The following is a 19,475-nucleotide window of genomic DNA, read 5'->3' as shown; positions in this document are numbered from 1 at the left end:
GAAACGCCAGCAAAATTAAGAATACCTGTATGACTTGTACCTGTTAACCGTCTGTTTTTCTATAAAGGCAGATTAAAGTTCAGAACACGGCGGCTGACTTGAGTTGGACTACATTTAAGCGCTTTCTTTGCTTCTTTCTTACATCTTTTTTAATGGATGTAACTAAAATCACCACTTCGCTGTCAATATCACGTTCGTGGGGGAGTATTTTGTGTTTTAGGCGGGCTGCGTTTGGGTTATTTATAGTTTGTTGCCTTTGGGACCCCTTTAGTACCATGGGAAATGGGATACTCGGGGAGTTTACTTAATAATATCAGACTGTAGCTTGTACGCATTTAAAGCTACTGTGGTCGGTAGTTCTCGGTGTCCAGAGCAGTAGTGAGCTCTCTCTATGTGTCTGGCAGGCAGCGGGTCCCTCCCCCTCCTCCTCCTCCCCTCTCTCCGCTTTGCTGCCTCGCTCGTTCTCAGCTGCTGCTGCTGCTGCTGTGACTGCGCTCACTGCGCCGGGCTCTCTGCTTGTTGTTTGGTACTTTTGGTGAACTTTTCTTCCAGTGTTTCACAACAGTGCTCTGCGAGGTTTTCGGGAAAAACTTCCTAATGCAAAAATGGACTGAAGCAACGACCCGACAACGTGCGGATACTTAGGGGGAGAAAAAAAGGAGAGTATTTCTGTAGAGAGCGACCTTTCTGAGGGTTGAGTTACCGTCATGGAAGAGGACGACGGGCATCAGGAGAACGGTATCCCCGCAGCCAAGGACTCGGACCGACAGCAGCGGCTGAGGCTGTGTGTTTTAAATGAAATACTGAACACCGAGAGGGATTATGTTCGGACGTTGCTTTTCCTCCAGTCGGTAAGTTTGACATCCTCTCGCAAGTCTGTCTCCCGTACACTGGCAGAACATGATGCCAAACTCCAGTTACAAATCTGTATATTAGCGGATGTTTTTTATTTATTTCCGGATGCACGCTCATCTCGTGTGTTGTTCTAGAGGTTTTTCCAATCCCCAGGCTACTCTTTTTAAATCAGCATACACAGAGAAGATCAAGAAACAGCCTTTGCAAGGCAAAAACAAAAGCAAAAAAGCAACCCACCCCAAAGATGATCTAATCTGTCAGATTAAACCACAATAAATTTGCATTCAGTTTTGCGTGATTCTGTGTCCATGCGGGCTGCTTGAACTTTTGCTTCAGCCCTGTCTGTGAACGCTTCTTCTGTAGGAACGGGCTTGGGACGCGCAGTTGCCGTTTGCTGCTGTTTGCGTGGCTTTTAACTGCGACGCAGACTGCAGCTGACAGCTTGGTGAAAGACCTGCGTGCATCTGAGGCTACTGTTATCAATGAAAACTTTTGAGATGTTAAACCGTGTGTCTTGGGACGTCTGCAGGGACTCATACATATTTAGTGTTTTGAGAGGAGGGTGGTGGTGTTATTCTCACCTTTCCATTGTGTGTTAAAGCTCAGGCTTGAAACAAACAAAGGAAAGGAGAGCCCAGTTCGCACATACATTTTTTTAAATACAAATAAATAGGTATTCATGAACATCACACCCTGCCACGCCTCCTTTTTTCAGACAGCGATAAGAAACCGTTTGCTTATTCGCTCTTTGTACTTCAGCTACCTCATGAATGAACGTCCTGGTAATTTTGCATGCTCCATTCAGCCGCCGAGCACAGCGCGAGTATAGATGGCACCCACCTGCAGGGGGACTATTCAATTTGTCACTTCCCCGTATCATTTTCCGTTGGCCTTTCCTCCCCTCATCCCCGCCTTGTCATCTCTGGTAATTGTACAGTGCAGGTGGCTCCTGCCTCCAGCTGAGACTCAAAACCACAGCGTGGTTAACTCCACCTCGCCGCATTTAATGTGATGACTATATTGTGACCTTACTTATTTTTCTTTTATATACAATGGCTTATTTGTCTGCTTCAGGGAAATTCCCTCTGTCGATGCCCCTTCCACATAAAGGTCAGGGCAACTACAGAATATCGTCTATCTTTCTTTTGCACCTTGCCGACTCGATGGCAGACTTTGATTCTCATCATTTTCACTTTGCCTTTTTTTTTGCCTCACTTTTTTTTTTTTAACATTTCAACATATGACACATTTTTGCTAAATATGTCACGGTTCCCTCTTTCCTCTCTGCTGTCACGTGTTGAACTTCCTCAAAGTTCTTGAGGTGACCGGTGCAGAAGGCTCACCGCACCGCCGTGTCATGCCATTCGTGGTGCATGGCATTTTCAGAGTTATACCTACGTAATATAACTTCACTGTTCTGTATCCAGCTCAACAGTGGACTCAATTGAGGCTTATCTTCTGTTGCAAGGAGGTCAAGGCAACATGCTTTGACCTCCCTCCACTCTCACCAAACTCAAATCCACGCACAATGGTAATGATGAAGTCTCAATGGTTTATCAGGGAAATCTGAACATCTGAAAGCTGTCAGTGCCTCGTGCCCTTCACCATGCCCCGGCCTATCATCACGTGAGCTGGGAGTCTTTTGATTTAAGCCACACGGTGTTTAGCCTGAGGCCAGTAATATGGTCTGGCTTGTGCGATGTAATGTTATCTCCAGGGTCTTTGCATAGAATGCTCTCTATGCCCATTTCATGAGCCAATGAGATTTTGTTTTAAAAGTAAATACTACCATTTGGCAACTACTCAATACAATCCAGCATCTTTGAAAAAACATTTTTTTTATGCCAATTATATCCGGCGATGTTCTGTGCTGCAGAAACTGACAGGTTGGTTATTTGTATCATCTTGTTAACAAGTGTTTCTTTGGATTGGAATGCATGTCTGCGAATGCCTTCGTTAACAGTCATCTTCACGTGTAGGTACACGGCACTAAAGAGGCCTGATGGCAAAACACACTGCTCCCCATTAACCTGCATGTGACACTGTCCACTGAATTTTCACCTGGGGGGGTGGGCGGGTGATGAGGTGCTTACACTGCTAAAGGCAAACATGAGGATCCAGAGCAAAACGAGAAAAGAAGCCCCGCTCTCCACCACCTCCTCCATGGCCAATCTTTTGCGAATCCCCCTCCCCCCCACCACCCAGTGTTTTCTGTCCAGGGTCCAGCTCGGCAGAAAACCCTCAGTGAGAACCCTTGCTGGGAGCCAAGGCTGTGTCACCATGCAGCTCACTGTGATGTTGATAAGGAAAAGTCTGGCTGTGGGAGCTCAGAACATATGTTCCCAGTAAAGATACAGATAGGTTCAGTAAGGGTGTGGGCAGATAGTTTGGGGATGTGTAAGCCCCACAGTGTAAAAAGGCTGAGATGGGCAGCCTATTTAAATAAAATGGTAATAAGTAAGGTTTTTGTTCAGCTTCTCAGCTTTTTCTCACCCTTCCTCATTGCTTAGATAACTCCCACATTTCCCAGAATTCAGTTCATTCACAGTGCATTGAATACCAATGCATTTTGCTGTGTAATGAAAAGTGAATTTTGCCTGTGACTAGAACACAGCACAGTTTACGCTTGAACAGCTTTCAAGTCCACGCATGCTATTGTCACACCACGTGTATTGAATGTAATTGCTACTTTATTTAGTTTTGATTGTGTGAAACTCACACTGAGATGCGAATAATCTTAACCCTGTGAAGTCTATCTACCCCCCACCCCTTAACCTTATTCCCCTAGAAATAGATTAGTTCCCATCTGAACGTAGCGTTGGGATTACTTCTCATCATCAGTGATGACTTACTTAATTTTTCAGTGTATTGATTCTTTTTATGCATGTCAGCTTCTCTCTTATCTGTAACCACTCGCACTATGATTTTGTTTTCTGGTCTTGTTGAGGGTTTTTTTTTTTTATCAGCTGATAGTACAGTAGCTGTTGGCCATCTTCATCATCTCCATTGCCTTATCATTGATTTATTTTCCACCTCCCTTTATGCACTTTAAAAACCCAGTGGAAAAAAAGCCCTTAGCAGAGCAGCTTCTCAATTGCAATGATTGCAATGACACACACACACACACACACAAAAAGAGATGGTTATCCGGCTTTGGCACCTCAGCCATTCTGCATGTCACTCATCCCTTGGCAATTACCAGCGCCAACAAGCTCATCCAATGTGCTGTAGGGAAGCGTGTGGGGATAGTGGTGAGGACAAGAGGTGAGAAGGGGGTTGGGGGGGTGTGAAAAGAGGGATTAGAGGATTCATTTTTTCTCCCCCTCACTGTTATCGCAGCAAATCTCTAAATCTATTAACTCTTTGAGTAGCTCGGAAGCTGTCACATTTAACAAGCTGCTTCCTTTTTATGAAGATGGCTGTGCTCTTCAAGCTTTTGTCGCCACGCATTCCCTTGTTTGTTTGTGTGAAATAATCACTTCCTAGCTCGATAGATTTATGGGAATTTTCTTCAGGGTATGGTTTAATCTGCGCAGCTGGATTTTCCCAGCCATGATGCACCAAAATACTAGGCTATCTGTGATAGGAATGTGGTCGGTGGCGTCATACCTGCTAGATGTGAGGGATTTTCCTTGAATGCCATGAATATGGTTGGTTGTCATTTGGGATTGTTTTTCTTTTTTGACCACGCTGACCCATGTCTCGGTGAATCCTGGAAATGAGTGGCCGATAGTTTTTTTTCTTGGCTTATGACCTTCCTTCTTAATTCTGAAAAGTGAGTGATGGAAAAGTGACCGCAGAGGTCCTGTCAGTGCTGCAGGATAATAGGAAACATCTGGAAGGACTGTGACCTTTACTTTGGGCCACACACAAGTGAGAGTACTCATCCGATGCTAACCTGCGCTGCCATGAAGAAGTGAAATTGTGTTTTGATGCTAGACTTTTTTTTTTTTTTTTAACACCTCTTTGGCTGTAGCTGAGCAAACAGGATGACACGCGTACACACATCCTATATGTAGTGCTTACAAAGGTAAACATGCCGACAGACAGCTCCGAGCTTCCCCCCTTCTACCTTTTTCCTATTTTCCTATTTGATGTCCATTCCTATTCCTATTCCCCCCCCTTTTTTTTTGTCTGGCCCATCTTTCTCCCTCTCGATCGGTGTCCCTCCTTAGTTGTAAGGACCAGCATCGGATTTCTCTGGGCTTGGGCGTATAAATAGCTTAAGATTCTAGCTCTCGTCGTAGCCACAACGCTGGTGGTTTCAGTTCACTGCAGCCTTTAGCTGAAGTAAAACCCACTCCACATATATGAGTGAGGGCATTGGGGGGCACCCTGTGGAGACTGAACAGCAGGTAGAACAGTTACTGTGGCAGACTGCTGGGGCTTTTTGAGGGTTTGTAACTTGTAACTTGTAACGTGTAACTTGTAGGTTAATCAAACCTGTAAATAGTCAGTGCCTCTGAATGCAGCTGAATAATCAGTACATGCTTTGGCTTTTGTGTTAACTGTACTTCAGTTCATTGCATAAGCTGCAAATTTTCATATAAATAAAGTTTCAAGCTGCTGTGCACCCATCCATCACAGTCTGGACAATTGGTACCTTGCAGCGCGGGTACAGTGCCAGACGAACTTATTGCAATGTCGGGGTGGTAAATGTCAGTTTCCAACTTAATCTCTGTGCTTTTTTTAGTCATGTGTTTTGATAAGCTATTTCTTTGAAGCATAAGACTGTAGCAGGAATTTAAAGTATTCAAGTTAACAAGTCTAAACCACTGTAACACCCAGAGGCATGATGCAAAAGCAAAGAAAAGCTTCCTTCTCTTTGTGAGAGATGCTTGGAGATTATCAGACGAAATCTCTTTTTACTGTGTCCAAGAATTTTCTTAGTGATTTCTCTCTTAGAAGTAGCATTTTAAGAAGTGGACCTATTCAGGAGTGTGTCCTTTCAAATCTGTGATCTACAGAGGTCAGTAGCATTTCATCAGTTTGCATATCAACGTGTCAGATATCAGATCATGTAATGTCTGGCGAGAACTTGGACATTCACTGTTTTGTACTGGCTGGAAATGGTAAAACCGCGTATGTGAGGCACTGTGCTTTTTAACAGGCTGATATAAGAGACAGCAGATGATATGGGCTGAATAGTAAAAGCAAGGCAACGTGAGACCTCCAGTGTTCTTCGAGATCACATCGTAATCTGGACGAAGTTGGCGCATGCACTTTCTTAGGGAAGACACCGGGTGCAGCGACTGTGCAGCGTGGTGAAAAGGTAGCAGGATGGACGGATGTCTGCAGAATGACTTGACACAAGCTGTCCCTTGAGGGTTTGGTTTACAGACTGAGGCAGCAGGATTACAATGTTTGTTTGCTTTTTTAAATACTACCAGATGTGGGTCTTCTTTCAGGAGGGGGTTAAAGGTCATTTGCCTGATAGAAAAATGCTGGACTAGTACATCTTCACACAAAACTTATTAAGGGTACTGACTGTGGCAAAGATAATGGGTAAAGCCTGGTTAAGCTTACCAAGCCAGTTAGTTTTAATTAACAAACTGGCAGTTTGCCTCACAGGGCTTTAGAGTCACAGTAACAAAGCTCTGCCTTTTTCATTTTTTATTACTTTCTGATCAACTAGAAATGATGTGATCTGGCAAACTGAATATTGCTCTTTCCATCTGGTGAATCCCCATCTAAGGGTTATTCCTGTTTTACTTTGAATCTTTATAACTCTCCATCAACAACAAGGTTCTTTTTGACTGGCCAAGTAGAGTTTACACAGTTAGTTCAACCTTACGCCATTTCACCTACCGGGGGAAAGTTTCCATAAGCTACTACTGAAAACAATAGCATTATCTTCTTGGTTGTGCAGTCACTACTTAATTTTAAGTCTGTTTCATACTTGTTAGAGACAGATATGCATCATAAAAGAGAGGCTTATAGACAGCTCATAATGCGTATTGTGTCATTGTTATGTAGCTGCTATGTTGTACAACCAGGATTTATTTCATAATCATTTTAAACCAGAAGCTTAGACACTCTGCACTCCTGCTTTTATATAAAGCGGCAGACAGTACAGATCGAGCATGTCAGCTGTATGTGATGGCCTGAGTGGTGGAGTGAACACCCAGAACATCGCAGGATTTTCTTTTCCAGCTAAATGCCACAGCTACAAACAAAGAACATTTTCACTGTTATCCTGAAATTGTTTTTGACATGATTCACTTAATTAATGAGCTTCGAGATAAACAATTTACCAACCAGCCAACTGGTAAGGCTCTTTTTTAACCCCCCCGCTAGTCAAGGAAGTTCCGACAATGTTGTGGTAACTGTTCATGACAGCTGCTGACAAAATCTTGGGCATGGTAGCTGAAGGGCTTTTATTTTGGCATTTGCTAGCTGTGGTGACATTTTTGCCAACTCACGTGGCTTTATAAAAGGCTTGAGTCATACATGCGGGTACCGTAAAGTTTTTGTTCTCATGTGCTGACAGGAAACCTTTTAAGAAAAATGTTTTGATATGGCACGTTAACATGTTCAGTTTTCAATTTTCTATCCATCCTGCAGAGACTCTTCAGCTTGCAAGAGCCTTTGCAGGACAGATAGTGGTTTTTATGTATTTTCTTCTTTCTTTTTTTTAAATTCACCAGACCTATTGTCTCTTTATCACAGAATTAAATGTGGCTCACTATTTAACTTGCTCTGCGGCTGAATATGGTGAATCAAAATCGACCTGCAAATATCACTTCTAGAAGTGGAAACTTACCTCGGCGTTTGCTGCATTTGTGGCTGCCAAAACGAGAAGTGAGATAGGATGTAGGTTTGTGCTTTCAGAGACTGAGAAGTACTTTTTTTTCAGACAGGCAGGGCTTTGACTAGCTGCTGTCTGCCCGTTTAATGGCATTCTCTATCAGGCTGGTAAATGCTGTTTAAGTCAGAACCAGCGAACAGTCTCTGTGATCTTCCCCCTTGCTTTGCCAAAGAGCCATTATGGTGTAATGTAAGCCACTAATTTGTGTCTTTGCCACCATTCAATTTCCTCCCTCTCTGTCCCTGTAACCTTGTTTATGTCTGCTCAGCTGCTTGTTAGGTGTGGCATTCGTACTTTGGTTTTGCTTGGATGTGTACATGAATGCAAACTACAATGTTCTCTTGGATACATGCGTATGAATATCATGGAGTTTAGCTTGAGTAACCACCTGTGCTACATCAACTGGTTAGCCGGCAGCGTCACAGGTCACTGATGGCTCACTCAGCTTCATACTTGCCACACTCTGGTCCAGTCTGTGATACCCATGTCTGTCAGCACCAACCCCCCCCAAAAAAACCCAACCAAGTGTACAAATGTCCAGATGGCCTCTCCAATCTGGTCCATGATGTTATCTACTGATCAACACATGTCACCCCTCGACAGGAAAGCAACTTAGAAAAAAAATGTTGTGGATGTTCCTTTTAAAGACAAAATGTAATTTGAGCCATGTGGGCTACAGGTAGAGACATTTGTAATAGGTTTTGAGATGGCTGTAACATTCACTGAAACAAATACACAGATGTTTCCATTTCCAGCGTGTTGTCCAAGTATATAAGAATAAGTGTTCTGTGCTTCTCTGTCTTTTGTTCCTGTTCATTTGTAGTGAGAGTGGTAGAATTGATATTAAGCCTGAAACATGTGTCCGGTGCTGCCTAAAGCATAAAAAACTGGACACATTGCAGTGTTTTTTTAAGTCCACATTGCAGCAGATGCATAAAACGAATACAAAAGGAATCAAAATCCAGTATAGCCACCTGGTGACTAAAGCTAAACTAGAACTATGTGGAAAAATAATGACAAAAAATAAAATAGATAGTTTTAATAGATTAAAACTTTCTCATTCTTCTTTGTGTAAAATGAAAAATACATTCTTCCTGTACTTCTGACACATCCACTGTCAAGAAAATATAATGTTGTGCCTCAGTGGAGACTTCTACCCGGGAGAAGAATACTACCCAGGGTGGAAAATTATATCTGTGGATTTGCTGGTGTCATTTATGAATGATTATTAGGACCACATGTCTCCTCCTGGAAGTTTTCTCTTTTGTAGTTGGGAGCAGCTTGTACAACAAAATGTGCAAAGCAACTTTGTGCAATACTGGACAGAAATGTCAGCAAGCTCAGAAATTTAAATTGTAAAATTCTAGCAACTGTGGAACCTTTTGAAAGTACAGTTTTGAAAGCCTAACATGCTTACTGAGACAGTCTCAACAATTTGTCATCTGAGGTGTCCAAAATATGTAGTCCGCATATTCATCGTGTGTCATCCATTCATTTGTACAGCAGGGTTGTAATGAGTACCCAGTCTTAAACAGGAAGTATTCGGTCCAGCGCTTTCTGCCTGTCCTCTGTTGCGAAGGCACTGTGTCATCCCCCTGTCGTGTTTAGTTTCCGCCCATGTGAACAGCTCAAAGAGCCCTGAAGTTTAAAGTCCTTCAAAGCGGAAGTGAGCGAGATGGGGAGGGGAAAAAAAAACTGGACGAGGCTCAAAGAAGACTTTGTGTTTTGGTGATTGGCGCTGCCAAAAAGGCTTTCTCTTGGAAGACAGCAAGGGACTGGTTGGTGGGTGAAGGGGAGCTGAGGGAGTTTTTGGAGGGTTGGGGAAAGATGTGAATTACGGCCTGAGAGAAAAAGAATTCTGCTAAGGTTTGCTGGGGTCCCTCATTATGGCAACGCCACGGGCCATTCTCTGGCTCTGCTGCACCCAGGCCACAAAGAGGGGATTTCTTCATTTATTTATTCAATTTCATGCCATGTCGACCCCTAAATGGCCCCATTCCCTATCCAAAATGCCCCGTCTCCCTTTGTGACTAGCCACCCCAATCCTCTTTCCAAAAAAGAGAGATCCTTAATGGGTGCATTGTTTTAAGCTTGTTGTTGTTTTCTCCTGGATGAGAAAGGGTAGAGAGCTTGAGGCTGGTGACCTGAGAACTCGCTTAGAAAACGCCTGAATCTGTGGATCTGTGGTTCTGTTTGAGGTTTGCTTCAGTAGGTGTGGGAACCACAGCGAATTGAAAAGGGGCTCTGAGGGCCTGCTAGAAAAACCTTGACAAGTGTTCGAGCTTGTTCTTGATATACGGGGTCTCTTGTGAGATATCTGAATTGAGTGAGATGGCCCAGCATTGTTGCTGAATGCTGATGTAGCCGTGGGTAGGCAGAAAAAATGCCCCAGTTCTGTTCCCATTAACACCATTGGCCCTCTCATTATGGAGAGAAATAAGGAAAAAAATGTTGCTCTCAAAGAAGATAATCGAGTTTGATATTTACAGTAAAGCAACAATGTGCTTAGGACAGCACAGTCTGATTGGATTTCTAATAGCAAGTCTGACACACTCCAAACTCTGCTTGTTGAAAGGATTTAATCCAGACAAATAGCTAAGGAAACATTTGACATGTACATTATGTAACCATTATACCACGTTGTTATTGATTTCCTATACATTACATTCATATTTGCACTTGCTGTTATGAGAAATGGGATGCATACATGGTGATGGCAGCAAAACAAATGCTAATATCCCTCGTCACTTGTCACACATATTACTGTTTATTATGAAACCTGTTAAAGCATTAACGTCATTGTCCAACAGGTCCAAGCTAAGTATGTGTGTTCACTGGGTTTAGTTTAACTATAGAAAACGACCTAAATTATTTATCCAGCCTTGACGAGAATTCGTTTGACTTATAGGGCTTTACTTTTCTTTTCTGTATACACTTTCACCTCAGCTTCTAATATGGCAGCTGAGATCTACGCGCACAAGTTTGCCATTCTATGGTCCTTGGTTATTACAGATAGCACTGGCCGATGCTAAGTGTCAAGCTTAAAAACAACCTCAGCCGCACACTGCGAGTGACCCTTCACATCCTGTGCTTGTGGCTGCTCCGCTAACTTCGACTCTGTATGCGTGGTCGCCTCCTGTGTTGCAACATGACCTAGTTTGACACTTGTTACATTACTTTTCTTGATTGTTGTGTTGAAATGTGAAAGGGTAGATAAAATATTTCAGCTTTTTTTTTCATCAGTGGCTTGTTTTAGTAGTTTTTTTAATATGTAGGATTCTTTGCCAACAAGAAGGCTTTCACCTAAAAACAGATAAATAGGAGATGAGTCATGTTTCATAGTTTGCTTTAGCAGCAGGTAGAAAGCTGCGTTCAGAAGCAGACAAAGCAGACGTGAAGGCAGCAGGCATCTTACTGACTGTCCACTGGAGCGAAAACATAGCCTTCACCAACATATGGTCAATCTGCATCTTCACACCTTACTGTCTGGCCCTTCTTCGCTCTGATAAACCTCAGCATCTAGCAACACCCACCGCCCAATCAAACCCACAATGACACTTTGGCTGTTATTCATGATAAATGCTGCCCTATGCCTTGCATGACAAGAGACATAAGCATTTGGTATGATTGCACTATTTTGGGTTTAAGGCGATGACAAGCTGTAAACCTGAAGCTTCTGCAGGGGGTGTCAGTTAAAAATGGAAAATAACCTAAAGCTTTTCCATTTCAGTCCATTCATTTTTATCCACACCAATAAATAACATTAACTTCCATTCATCTTTGCAGCATAGCTAAAAAAATAAAAAAAAATCCACAATTCCTTAGTCTTGAGAGCACGGTGTGATTTATTTGTTTGTTACAGCTTGGTTGCACGCTAGCACAAAGCCGTCAGACTTTACTTAGAACACAGCTGAGTTAGTGGCCCTTAAACATGTCGTATACTTCCTTTTCGCAAAAGCCACACTTCCTGTCCAGAAATGACATCTGCTGCTTTTGTGTCGAGAGGAGCTGCTTCATTCTGCCGACTTGTTTTCCTTTCTCGCCTGACTTGAGCCGCCTATGTTCTCGAGAAGAAAACTAAAGTCTTGTCGTCGAATTTGAGCGTCAAAAAAAGACAAAGAAAAGCACTGGCCTTTGTTCTGTGCCATTGCTCTGTTTTCACTTCCTGTTTGCATGTCACACAGTCGCGCAGAGGCATGCGTGTGCACTTCTTCTGTTGCAGTTTGGGATTTTTTGACTTGTCTTCAGTTTTTCTTGCACACACTTTTTTTTCCAATAAACACAAAAACAGAAAATAAAACCAAGTGACTCAGTCTGGTGGGATCCTCCAAACTTACTTCAACCTGCTCACATGCTGCTTGAACAAGTGGCACATTTGACAGCATTCATGCAATTTGTGGGAGAAAGTGATGCAAGTATATCCATGAACTGTACATGAACTGTCTGGCACCATCATATTTTTTTTGAGTGATATTGGAGTGATATAGACAGTCACTATGAAGTTGCACTTTCCAGTGCCATCACTGCCATCACTGCCATCCACACTGAAGTACCCACTACTGCTGTGTCTAGTAGTGTTTTTAAATTTGCAGTAACTTGCACACAAATTTTCATATTTTCAGTAGACATAAGGGCAGTTTTCTGAGTAACAAGAGGTTTCACGGACAGCATTTTACTGAAAATCTTGTAGTCATGTACGCCAGATAAGTTATAAGTGAATTCAGAGGTGTGAGTGTGGGGTTGGGAAAATGCTAGCAAAAAGCTGGCAGACATATTTCTAGGGGAAAAAAGACTCTTGTCATTGCTATATTTAAAGCTTGCTTTTAAGGTCTTTTTTCTACATGTGAAAAATAAAGTTTTAACATGCAGTCCTTTAAAAAACTAAATGTAACCCATGATTCGATAGCTTGTAGATGTGCCTTTAGCAGCAATAATTTGCAATAACAAGCAATCTGCCCTACTTTTCTGTACAAGATTGCTTCACTTAATTGAGGTTTGAGGGCATTAATTTATACACAGCTCTCATAGGGTCCTGCCACACAATTTCAGTCAGGTGACTTCTTAAGGCTTTGACTTTTATATAGTCAACTGCAATGTCCTTATGTCCCGTGGCTGCAAAATCCTCACCCCTCCACCACCGTGCTCGACGGTTGATATGCTTTGTTTGGATTTCATGGCTGTGCATTATGTCTTAACATCTCCACTTTGCTCTCATTTGTCCAAAAGACATTGTTCCAGATGTTTTGTGGTTTGTTTGTTTATTTGTATACCTGTTCTTTTTAGAGAGAAGAGACTTTCTCCAAGCATGTCATACTTGTTTAGCTGTTTTCTAATTGTGTTGTCATTAACTTTCACATTTAATGTTCTAACTGAGGCCTTTAGTGTCTCTTGTTTTGTTTAGTTTTTTTCCAGTTTCTCTGAGCAGTGCACAGTCTGACCTTGAGGTGAATTTGTTGGGATGTTCATTCCTACCACATTGTGGCATTGTGTTAACACATATCTGAAAGAAGTGTGTTTGTTTAGCAGCACCTGGCAGCTACATACCCTCTTACTTCCTCTGAAAGCAGTAAGGATGTACTTGGGTTTTTCACAAAGTTGCGAAGGGCGATGTGAAAACTTCATCACACGACTGTTTCTCTCATTGTACAGCTAATTAAAATAGCTTTAGTTTGAGTCTCACTATTTAAATTCCAAAGCAATAAACATAACTGTCATGCTTGAACTACAGCGGCTCTTTTAGATCCCTGTAAAGAGTCACAGCTAAGACATTTTAATAATAGCTGACATTTTCCTGTGTATTGCTCTCATCATTGTGAGTTTCAACCCCAGTGAGTTTCTCTAAGTACTTTCAGAAGCGTTGTGGGCTTTTGAGGGCCAATAGGGAGAAAAAAAAACCAAAAAGAGTTTTTAATAATGATTGAGCAATAGAAAAGAAAACTTGAGCAAAATAACAAGAGACGCTGCAAAGTTTGCATAACTGCAGTGTGGATTTAAATGTCTAACTGCCAAGAATTTCATATATATGTAAAAAAACAAAGATGTGTTCACAGTATGATGATACACTTTGAGTATGACTTTCAACTACTTCCTGTATGGAGGATGTTGGAGTTTCCAGTATATATCATAATGAAATGTCAGTGGGTACAATGCTGCATCAGTGTGCTTGGCAGCTACTTTGTGGTTTGCCAAGGAGCTTCTGGTTGTGTTACTTGTCTCCTGTAGGATTGCATCACGAGCAGCTTTCTCTTACTGCCATTCACCCCTGTGGCATCATGTGCAATATCCTCGCTGTGCTCTGTGCTGCAGCTGAGCCCTCCTCCGAGCCAGTCTGACTCATTGTTATGAGTCCAGAAGTATCACAAAACTGAGTCTGTGTCCCATATGACCAACTATTATTAACACACTGATTGATATCATTGCTATTTTTAGGTATTGAAGCGTAACAAGGTGCGCCATCTAATGCGATCTACACAGGAAAACCAGTGCGGGAAAGGCTACACTGCACTGCCTCTTTTCATCCCCCTACTGTTTTTGATTTGTCGGTGAGCTTTTGAAACACCGTCATGCCCTTTTCCATCTCCATCAAATTCATAGTGAACTGACTCAGATTTCAGACATCGAAACACAGACTTGTCAGCCCGAGCCAGTGCAGGCAGGGTTGTTGTTGTTGTTCATCAGTCAAGCAAATATTATTCATCAATGTCTGATCCTCCACTAAACATGATTACACAGACACACACATGCCTCGCCTTGCTGATGATGACGTGCTGATGTCAGAGAAGAGACAGATAAGGTCACCTGAGATGGAGATGGCGATATGAAAGTAAACAAGGACCATCAGACGCATCTTGCAGTCTCCGAGTGTGGTAATTAAGCAGTAATGAGCACAACAACTGCACGCAGTGGTGTAGAGTAGAATTACAGTGTTCGTAAACAACTGGCTTAACTGCGTGCTGTGGAAAGAGTGGGTCTCGTCAATATCCCTATCATATTTCCAGTTTGTGTGCATGTGCGTAATGCTCTGAGATATTGTCCTCTCTATGCAAATCGTGCATGATTTGTAATATGCTGAGGGTCTTCTTAAAGTGCAGTCACGTCTGCTTATTTTACGGGAGCACAATAGAAGGAGAAATATTGGATCTTTCACAGTGACAAAGCCAATAACATTCATAACTTGTCATATATCAAGTTATTTCGATTGCAGAGGAAGTTGAAAGAAATGATGTCAGAGTATCTCTAACTTCTGCCTGAGTGACTGGCAGGAAGTTACAGTCTCTGGTGGTCATTAGTGGAAAGGCCCAATAAATAGCCAAATATGAAAATAAGCCCAGACTGCGGTTTGTCCAATTATGATACTTGGCTGTTTGTGCACAATGAACTGCTGTCCATCAGATGTCAACACATTTCCAATTACACCCATAATACCTTCCTCTGGTGCAATTTCCTGTTTCTGATTTCAGTCACACTCTCAAAAATATTACTGTACAAACTGCGTAAAAGTCTCAATTTGAGTAAACTTGGACATGCTTGGGGTGCATGCTCAGTTTATGCTCTGCACTGTCCTGTATTCTGGCTTCCCTGTAGCCTGTCTTAGTCATGATGGTGGACAGAGAGAGCCAATTTTCTCTCCAAATAAACCTGTCTTCTTTTGTGATGGAACAATGAAGACAGCCAATACAACTCTGGGGGGAGACTGTCCTTGTTGGGGTTAGACTTTGACTGAAAGGAATTCTTTGTTCCTTCTTCCTACCATCCTCCCTGCTGATTCCCGTCTCACCACATCTGTGTGGCACATTTTGTTAAAGGAGTGATTCCTGCCTGGATGGTAGCTGTCACAGAGGAATACATGAATAAAAGATACTTTACACCTCACCGTCTCCTCCACCATTGTCCCCTTGCTCGTTGTTGTTTGTTCTGTTTTCACCCTTTGCCTCCTTGGCTCTTTTCTTCACCCGCCACACCCTCACTCAGCGCTAACCCTGTCTGAAAGCAACTGAGGAAAAGCTCTGTTTCCTGCCTGTCTCGTATCCTCTGCTGGGGAGCAATCTCTCACTTGAGTGACTCCTACAGTGTGGACACGGTACAAGCTGCCATATGGGAGATTTAATTAGTGTATGCCTCAAGCACAATCAGCTCCCTCCCAAAAAAAAACAAAACAAAAAAACAGTCAAGAACATGACAACTACCGCTTCCCTTTAATACTGGTCTTAATTAGCGAGGTCACAGCTCACTGCTGAGGAGCCGTGCTTTCTATTTTTGGTACGACTTGCGCAAAAGCTAGTAAAGAGAGGCAGAAACAGAAAAAAAGGGCAGAGGAAATTATAAAATTACTGCTTGACTGCTTGGTTGGCTGGGTTCTCTCTTTAGAGCGAACGTCTGATTAGAAGTGTCAGTCTTTAATTACGGGAAGTGACTTTCTGTAACTGGTGCTATGTGGGACTGCAGGGAGCGTGAAAGGGTTTTCGATAAATGACGCACTTCACCCAAATTGCAAAAACTGATCCTGGTACTTAACATATGTAGTTATTAAGGCAGTTTGTGTTACAAAAGTGTCATTAGGTTTCATAGGGACTATTTTCTTTAGTGGAGCATGTTCGACCTGACAACTCTAGCGTCGGATTGCACCTAATGCTGAATGTTTAATGCATTTTGAGTACTGAGCATCAAAGGCAGCCCATATTCAGTGCTGATGGTCAGATTATTAGATTTTATAGGGGAAATTTTTGTGTCTTTAGTCGATATTTTGCTGTAGCTACAATCTTTTTTTCCCTTGATTATGCATTTAGATCGCAGACATATTTTGCTAAGGGGGTGATATTAAAGCCAAGTGTTATACAATTCTATACCAGATAAGCTAAAATGCATTTAGCAACCAAGCCTCAGTTTAATCCCTGCAAAATCCAGAGATACTATGTTTTCCTCCTCTCTATCTGTGCTTGCTGTCTATCTTTAACCATAACTTTGGATGGAAGAATTGCTTTGCAACCTGCAATGAAACTTTTATTGCACTGGCATTTGGCACTGTTAGTGATAATGTCCTATAACCTTTTTTACTAGAATCATGCATTATTTATTGATCCATTGTGCTCGTGTTGGGGTTGACACAGGATCTCAAAACTTGAAATATAAAGCAAACACTTAGAAGCGGCACCTTTTAACGTGACATTGTTGGCATGCATAAGGATCTTGGTGTCATTTGTCATGATTGTACCAAAAGTATCGGGCGAAGGCTTCTTGTTTAGAGCAGTAGTCTCACTTAACCCAGGACTTCTTTGTAACGCCTTTGATTCACATGGAAAGCTATCAATTTCTAAATCTGAGGCACTGAAATGCAGGCAGACACAACAGCAGGAGCCAGGTTGATGAAGGAGGCTTCGGGGTAGAGTTTTATTCGTCGGTTCGGGGATGCATATCTCCTTTCTGATATCCCTTTCTTTTCAGCACAGTATTGGCGTCTGAAGGGCAGTCAGACTGAGGCAGGTTAAGCCTGTCAGACACAGGGTGATAGACAGAGAAATGGGGAAGAGAGAATAAAAGAAACTGTTTGCAGATTCACTTCCCTTCTATTCACAGTTTTTTTTCTTTTTTCCCCCCAAGTCAGGATCTGATTGGCAGGCACTAACACACACAAAAACCGAGCTGCACACGCAAGCAAAGCTCAACTTGACACGAGCCTTATTATGAGCCATGTTGGTGAAGTGCTGTGTGTAGACACTGCAACAGTGAAGCAGTTCATTTTGGAGGATGTCTTACAGTTGAATGCTCAGGTGCTTTAGGATCCATACAGTGAGGCTTTAAGTGTAAAAGGAAAACACGTCTTGCCTTATTAGACCCCAGGGACAATGAAACAGCCCCAAAATGTCTGTTTGGTACCTGAAAAGACATTTTCATGAAGCATGTAAGAGTAAATGTGGTTTTCTGTTCAAAGGCTCGTGTGGTTATGTTAATGCAATGAATCTGTCTGCACTGTATCTGTTTCCTCAAAGCCAAGATCACCTATATCCTAAATTTAAAACAGTCACAAGAGGGAAGCTGGACTTCCACTTCCAGACCACTTTTTGCATGCACAAGTGATGGTGCATAATAACCAAAACCTAAAGAGACTAACGATTTCCAGATATTCTCTTCCATTTTTCTATATATTCATAGATGTACTTTCGGGGTATCAAACATAAGGCCAGGGGGCCAGTATCTTTCTGACAAAGACCGTAAGCTGTTGAAGTGGACAGCTTTGGAAAATGTAAAGGAGTGTTTTAACTGTTTAAGTTAGGTTTTGCAACTTTTCCTGTTGATAAAGACCTTTTCTTAGTTTTTCCTAGTAAAGAACATTTTTTAATAGTTAGCCTGTCTGACCCACTTAAGATCAATGATGTAAAATGATTTTGACATGTCTGATGAACATGCTTTAGCTGTCAGCCTTATTGAGAGTAAAGTATGGCGCATTGTTTTTAAACCCGTTTTGTGTTCGTTTCCTTTTCAGGCATTTCTGCACAGAATCAGACAAACTCCGGACGACCAACAGTGTCTCTCACCTGAACATGTCAAGGTATGGCCAGCTTTTTATTGCAAATATCAAAATGTCAGAAATCTTCCATGTGAACATGCTAATTGGTCACTAATGTCTTTACTTTTCCCTCATCTCTGTGCTCCCCTCCCTTTACATCATCCTCTCATTTTATAGATTCTGTTTTCAAATATCGAGGACATCCTTAAGCTGCACCAGGGGGTGTTGTCTGCAGTGGAATACAGCCTGTCGCCTGAACCTCAGCCTCACCATGCACTTGGACATGTGTTCCTCCAGTTTGTAAGTGCAGGACACACAAAAAGATTCTCGTAAAACTGCACACTGTTACAGGCACAAGCTCGTAGGCATGCATGTAGGAGAAGCTGGATGCCTGAATGCCTCTTCCATGCAGATACACACACATAAGCTCTTTTCATGGACTGCCCGTAACCACAGATGCAGGGAAAGCGTGCAAAGCCTTGTGTGGAAATACCCTTTAATGCTCTCTTTCTCACATGAAACACCCCTCCCATCTCCTGGACTCCCTATTCACCAATACACATTCTCTACCCCCACCCACCCCCTTGCGTTTTCCGCCTTCACGGAACTGACCTGCATCCTGTCAGGCAAAAACACTCTGTCTTCCTTCAGTTTCTCTACATCAGTCTTTGCTAACATCTCCTACTTTTTACGAATCCATCCATCCATATTCCTCTCAACTCTGCAACCCCAGTACACAATCCTGCACCCCACCCGCCCCGCTCCACTCAGTTTGAACTCGTTTGGCCTGAGGAAACAAACAAAGAAGGGTCTGTGTCCGGGGAGGAAGAGATGGTGTGTCACTCAGAGAGGGGACAATGCTTCTGCTGGTAGCACTCAATCTCAGGCTTCTGCTTTGGGTCTCTGTTTGTGTCTCTCTGATAAACTATCTTGACTTTACTTTCACTGAGGCACTAAATAGATCACCTAGGTATTCTGTCAGGGCTCTGCTCCACCAACCTACAGGACAGTATCACCAGAAGCAGAGTGATGTTTTTTTCCATCCAGCTGCAAAAATCCAGCTGCAGCCAGTATTTGGTGACTTTCCAAAGGGTAAACCCAACAATTAATAAATCCTGCCTTCGCAGCAGATTTTGTGGCTGATAACTGTATTTAGACTCCAATCACTGTCCACACAACACACACACGAAACACACTAACTGTTTTTGGTGAAATCATCTCACAATCAGTTCAGTTCAAAGTTCAACGCAAAGTGCCCTATTGGGGTGATTGGGGTACTCTGAGGTCTTTGAGATCTGATTATTTAAT

At 42.4% G+C, this 19,475-nt stretch overlaps 1 protein-coding gene across 1 annotated transcript in view; it reads left to right on the top strand.

Moving 5' to 3' along the window:
- Window positions 1–443: 443 nt before the first annotated feature.
- Window positions 444–19,475, top strand: part of prex1 (phosphatidylinositol-3,4,5-trisphosphate-dependent Rac exchange factor 1) — a 78,816-nt gene continuing 59,784 nt past the window's right edge. The window contains exons 1-3 of the mRNA XM_031736108.2: window positions 444–851; window positions 18,144–18,209; window positions 18,345–18,467. Of these exons, the coding sequence (XP_031591968.1) occupies window positions 708–851; window positions 18,144–18,209; window positions 18,345–18,467 (333 nt within the window). The 5' untranslated portion in view covers window positions 444–707. The remainder of the gene's footprint in view (window positions 852–18,143; window positions 18,210–18,344; window positions 18,468–19,475) is intronic.

The sequence above is a fragment of the Oreochromis aureus genome, linkage group 20 (assembly GCF_013358895.1).
Source record: "Oreochromis aureus strain Israel breed Guangdong linkage group 20, ZZ_aureus, whole genome shotgun sequence".
NCBI lineage: Eukaryota > Metazoa > Chordata > Actinopteri > Cichliformes > Cichlidae > Oreochromis > Oreochromis aureus.
Note: the sequence above shows the minus strand (reverse complement) of the source record. Positions and strands in the feature narration are given on the sequence as shown.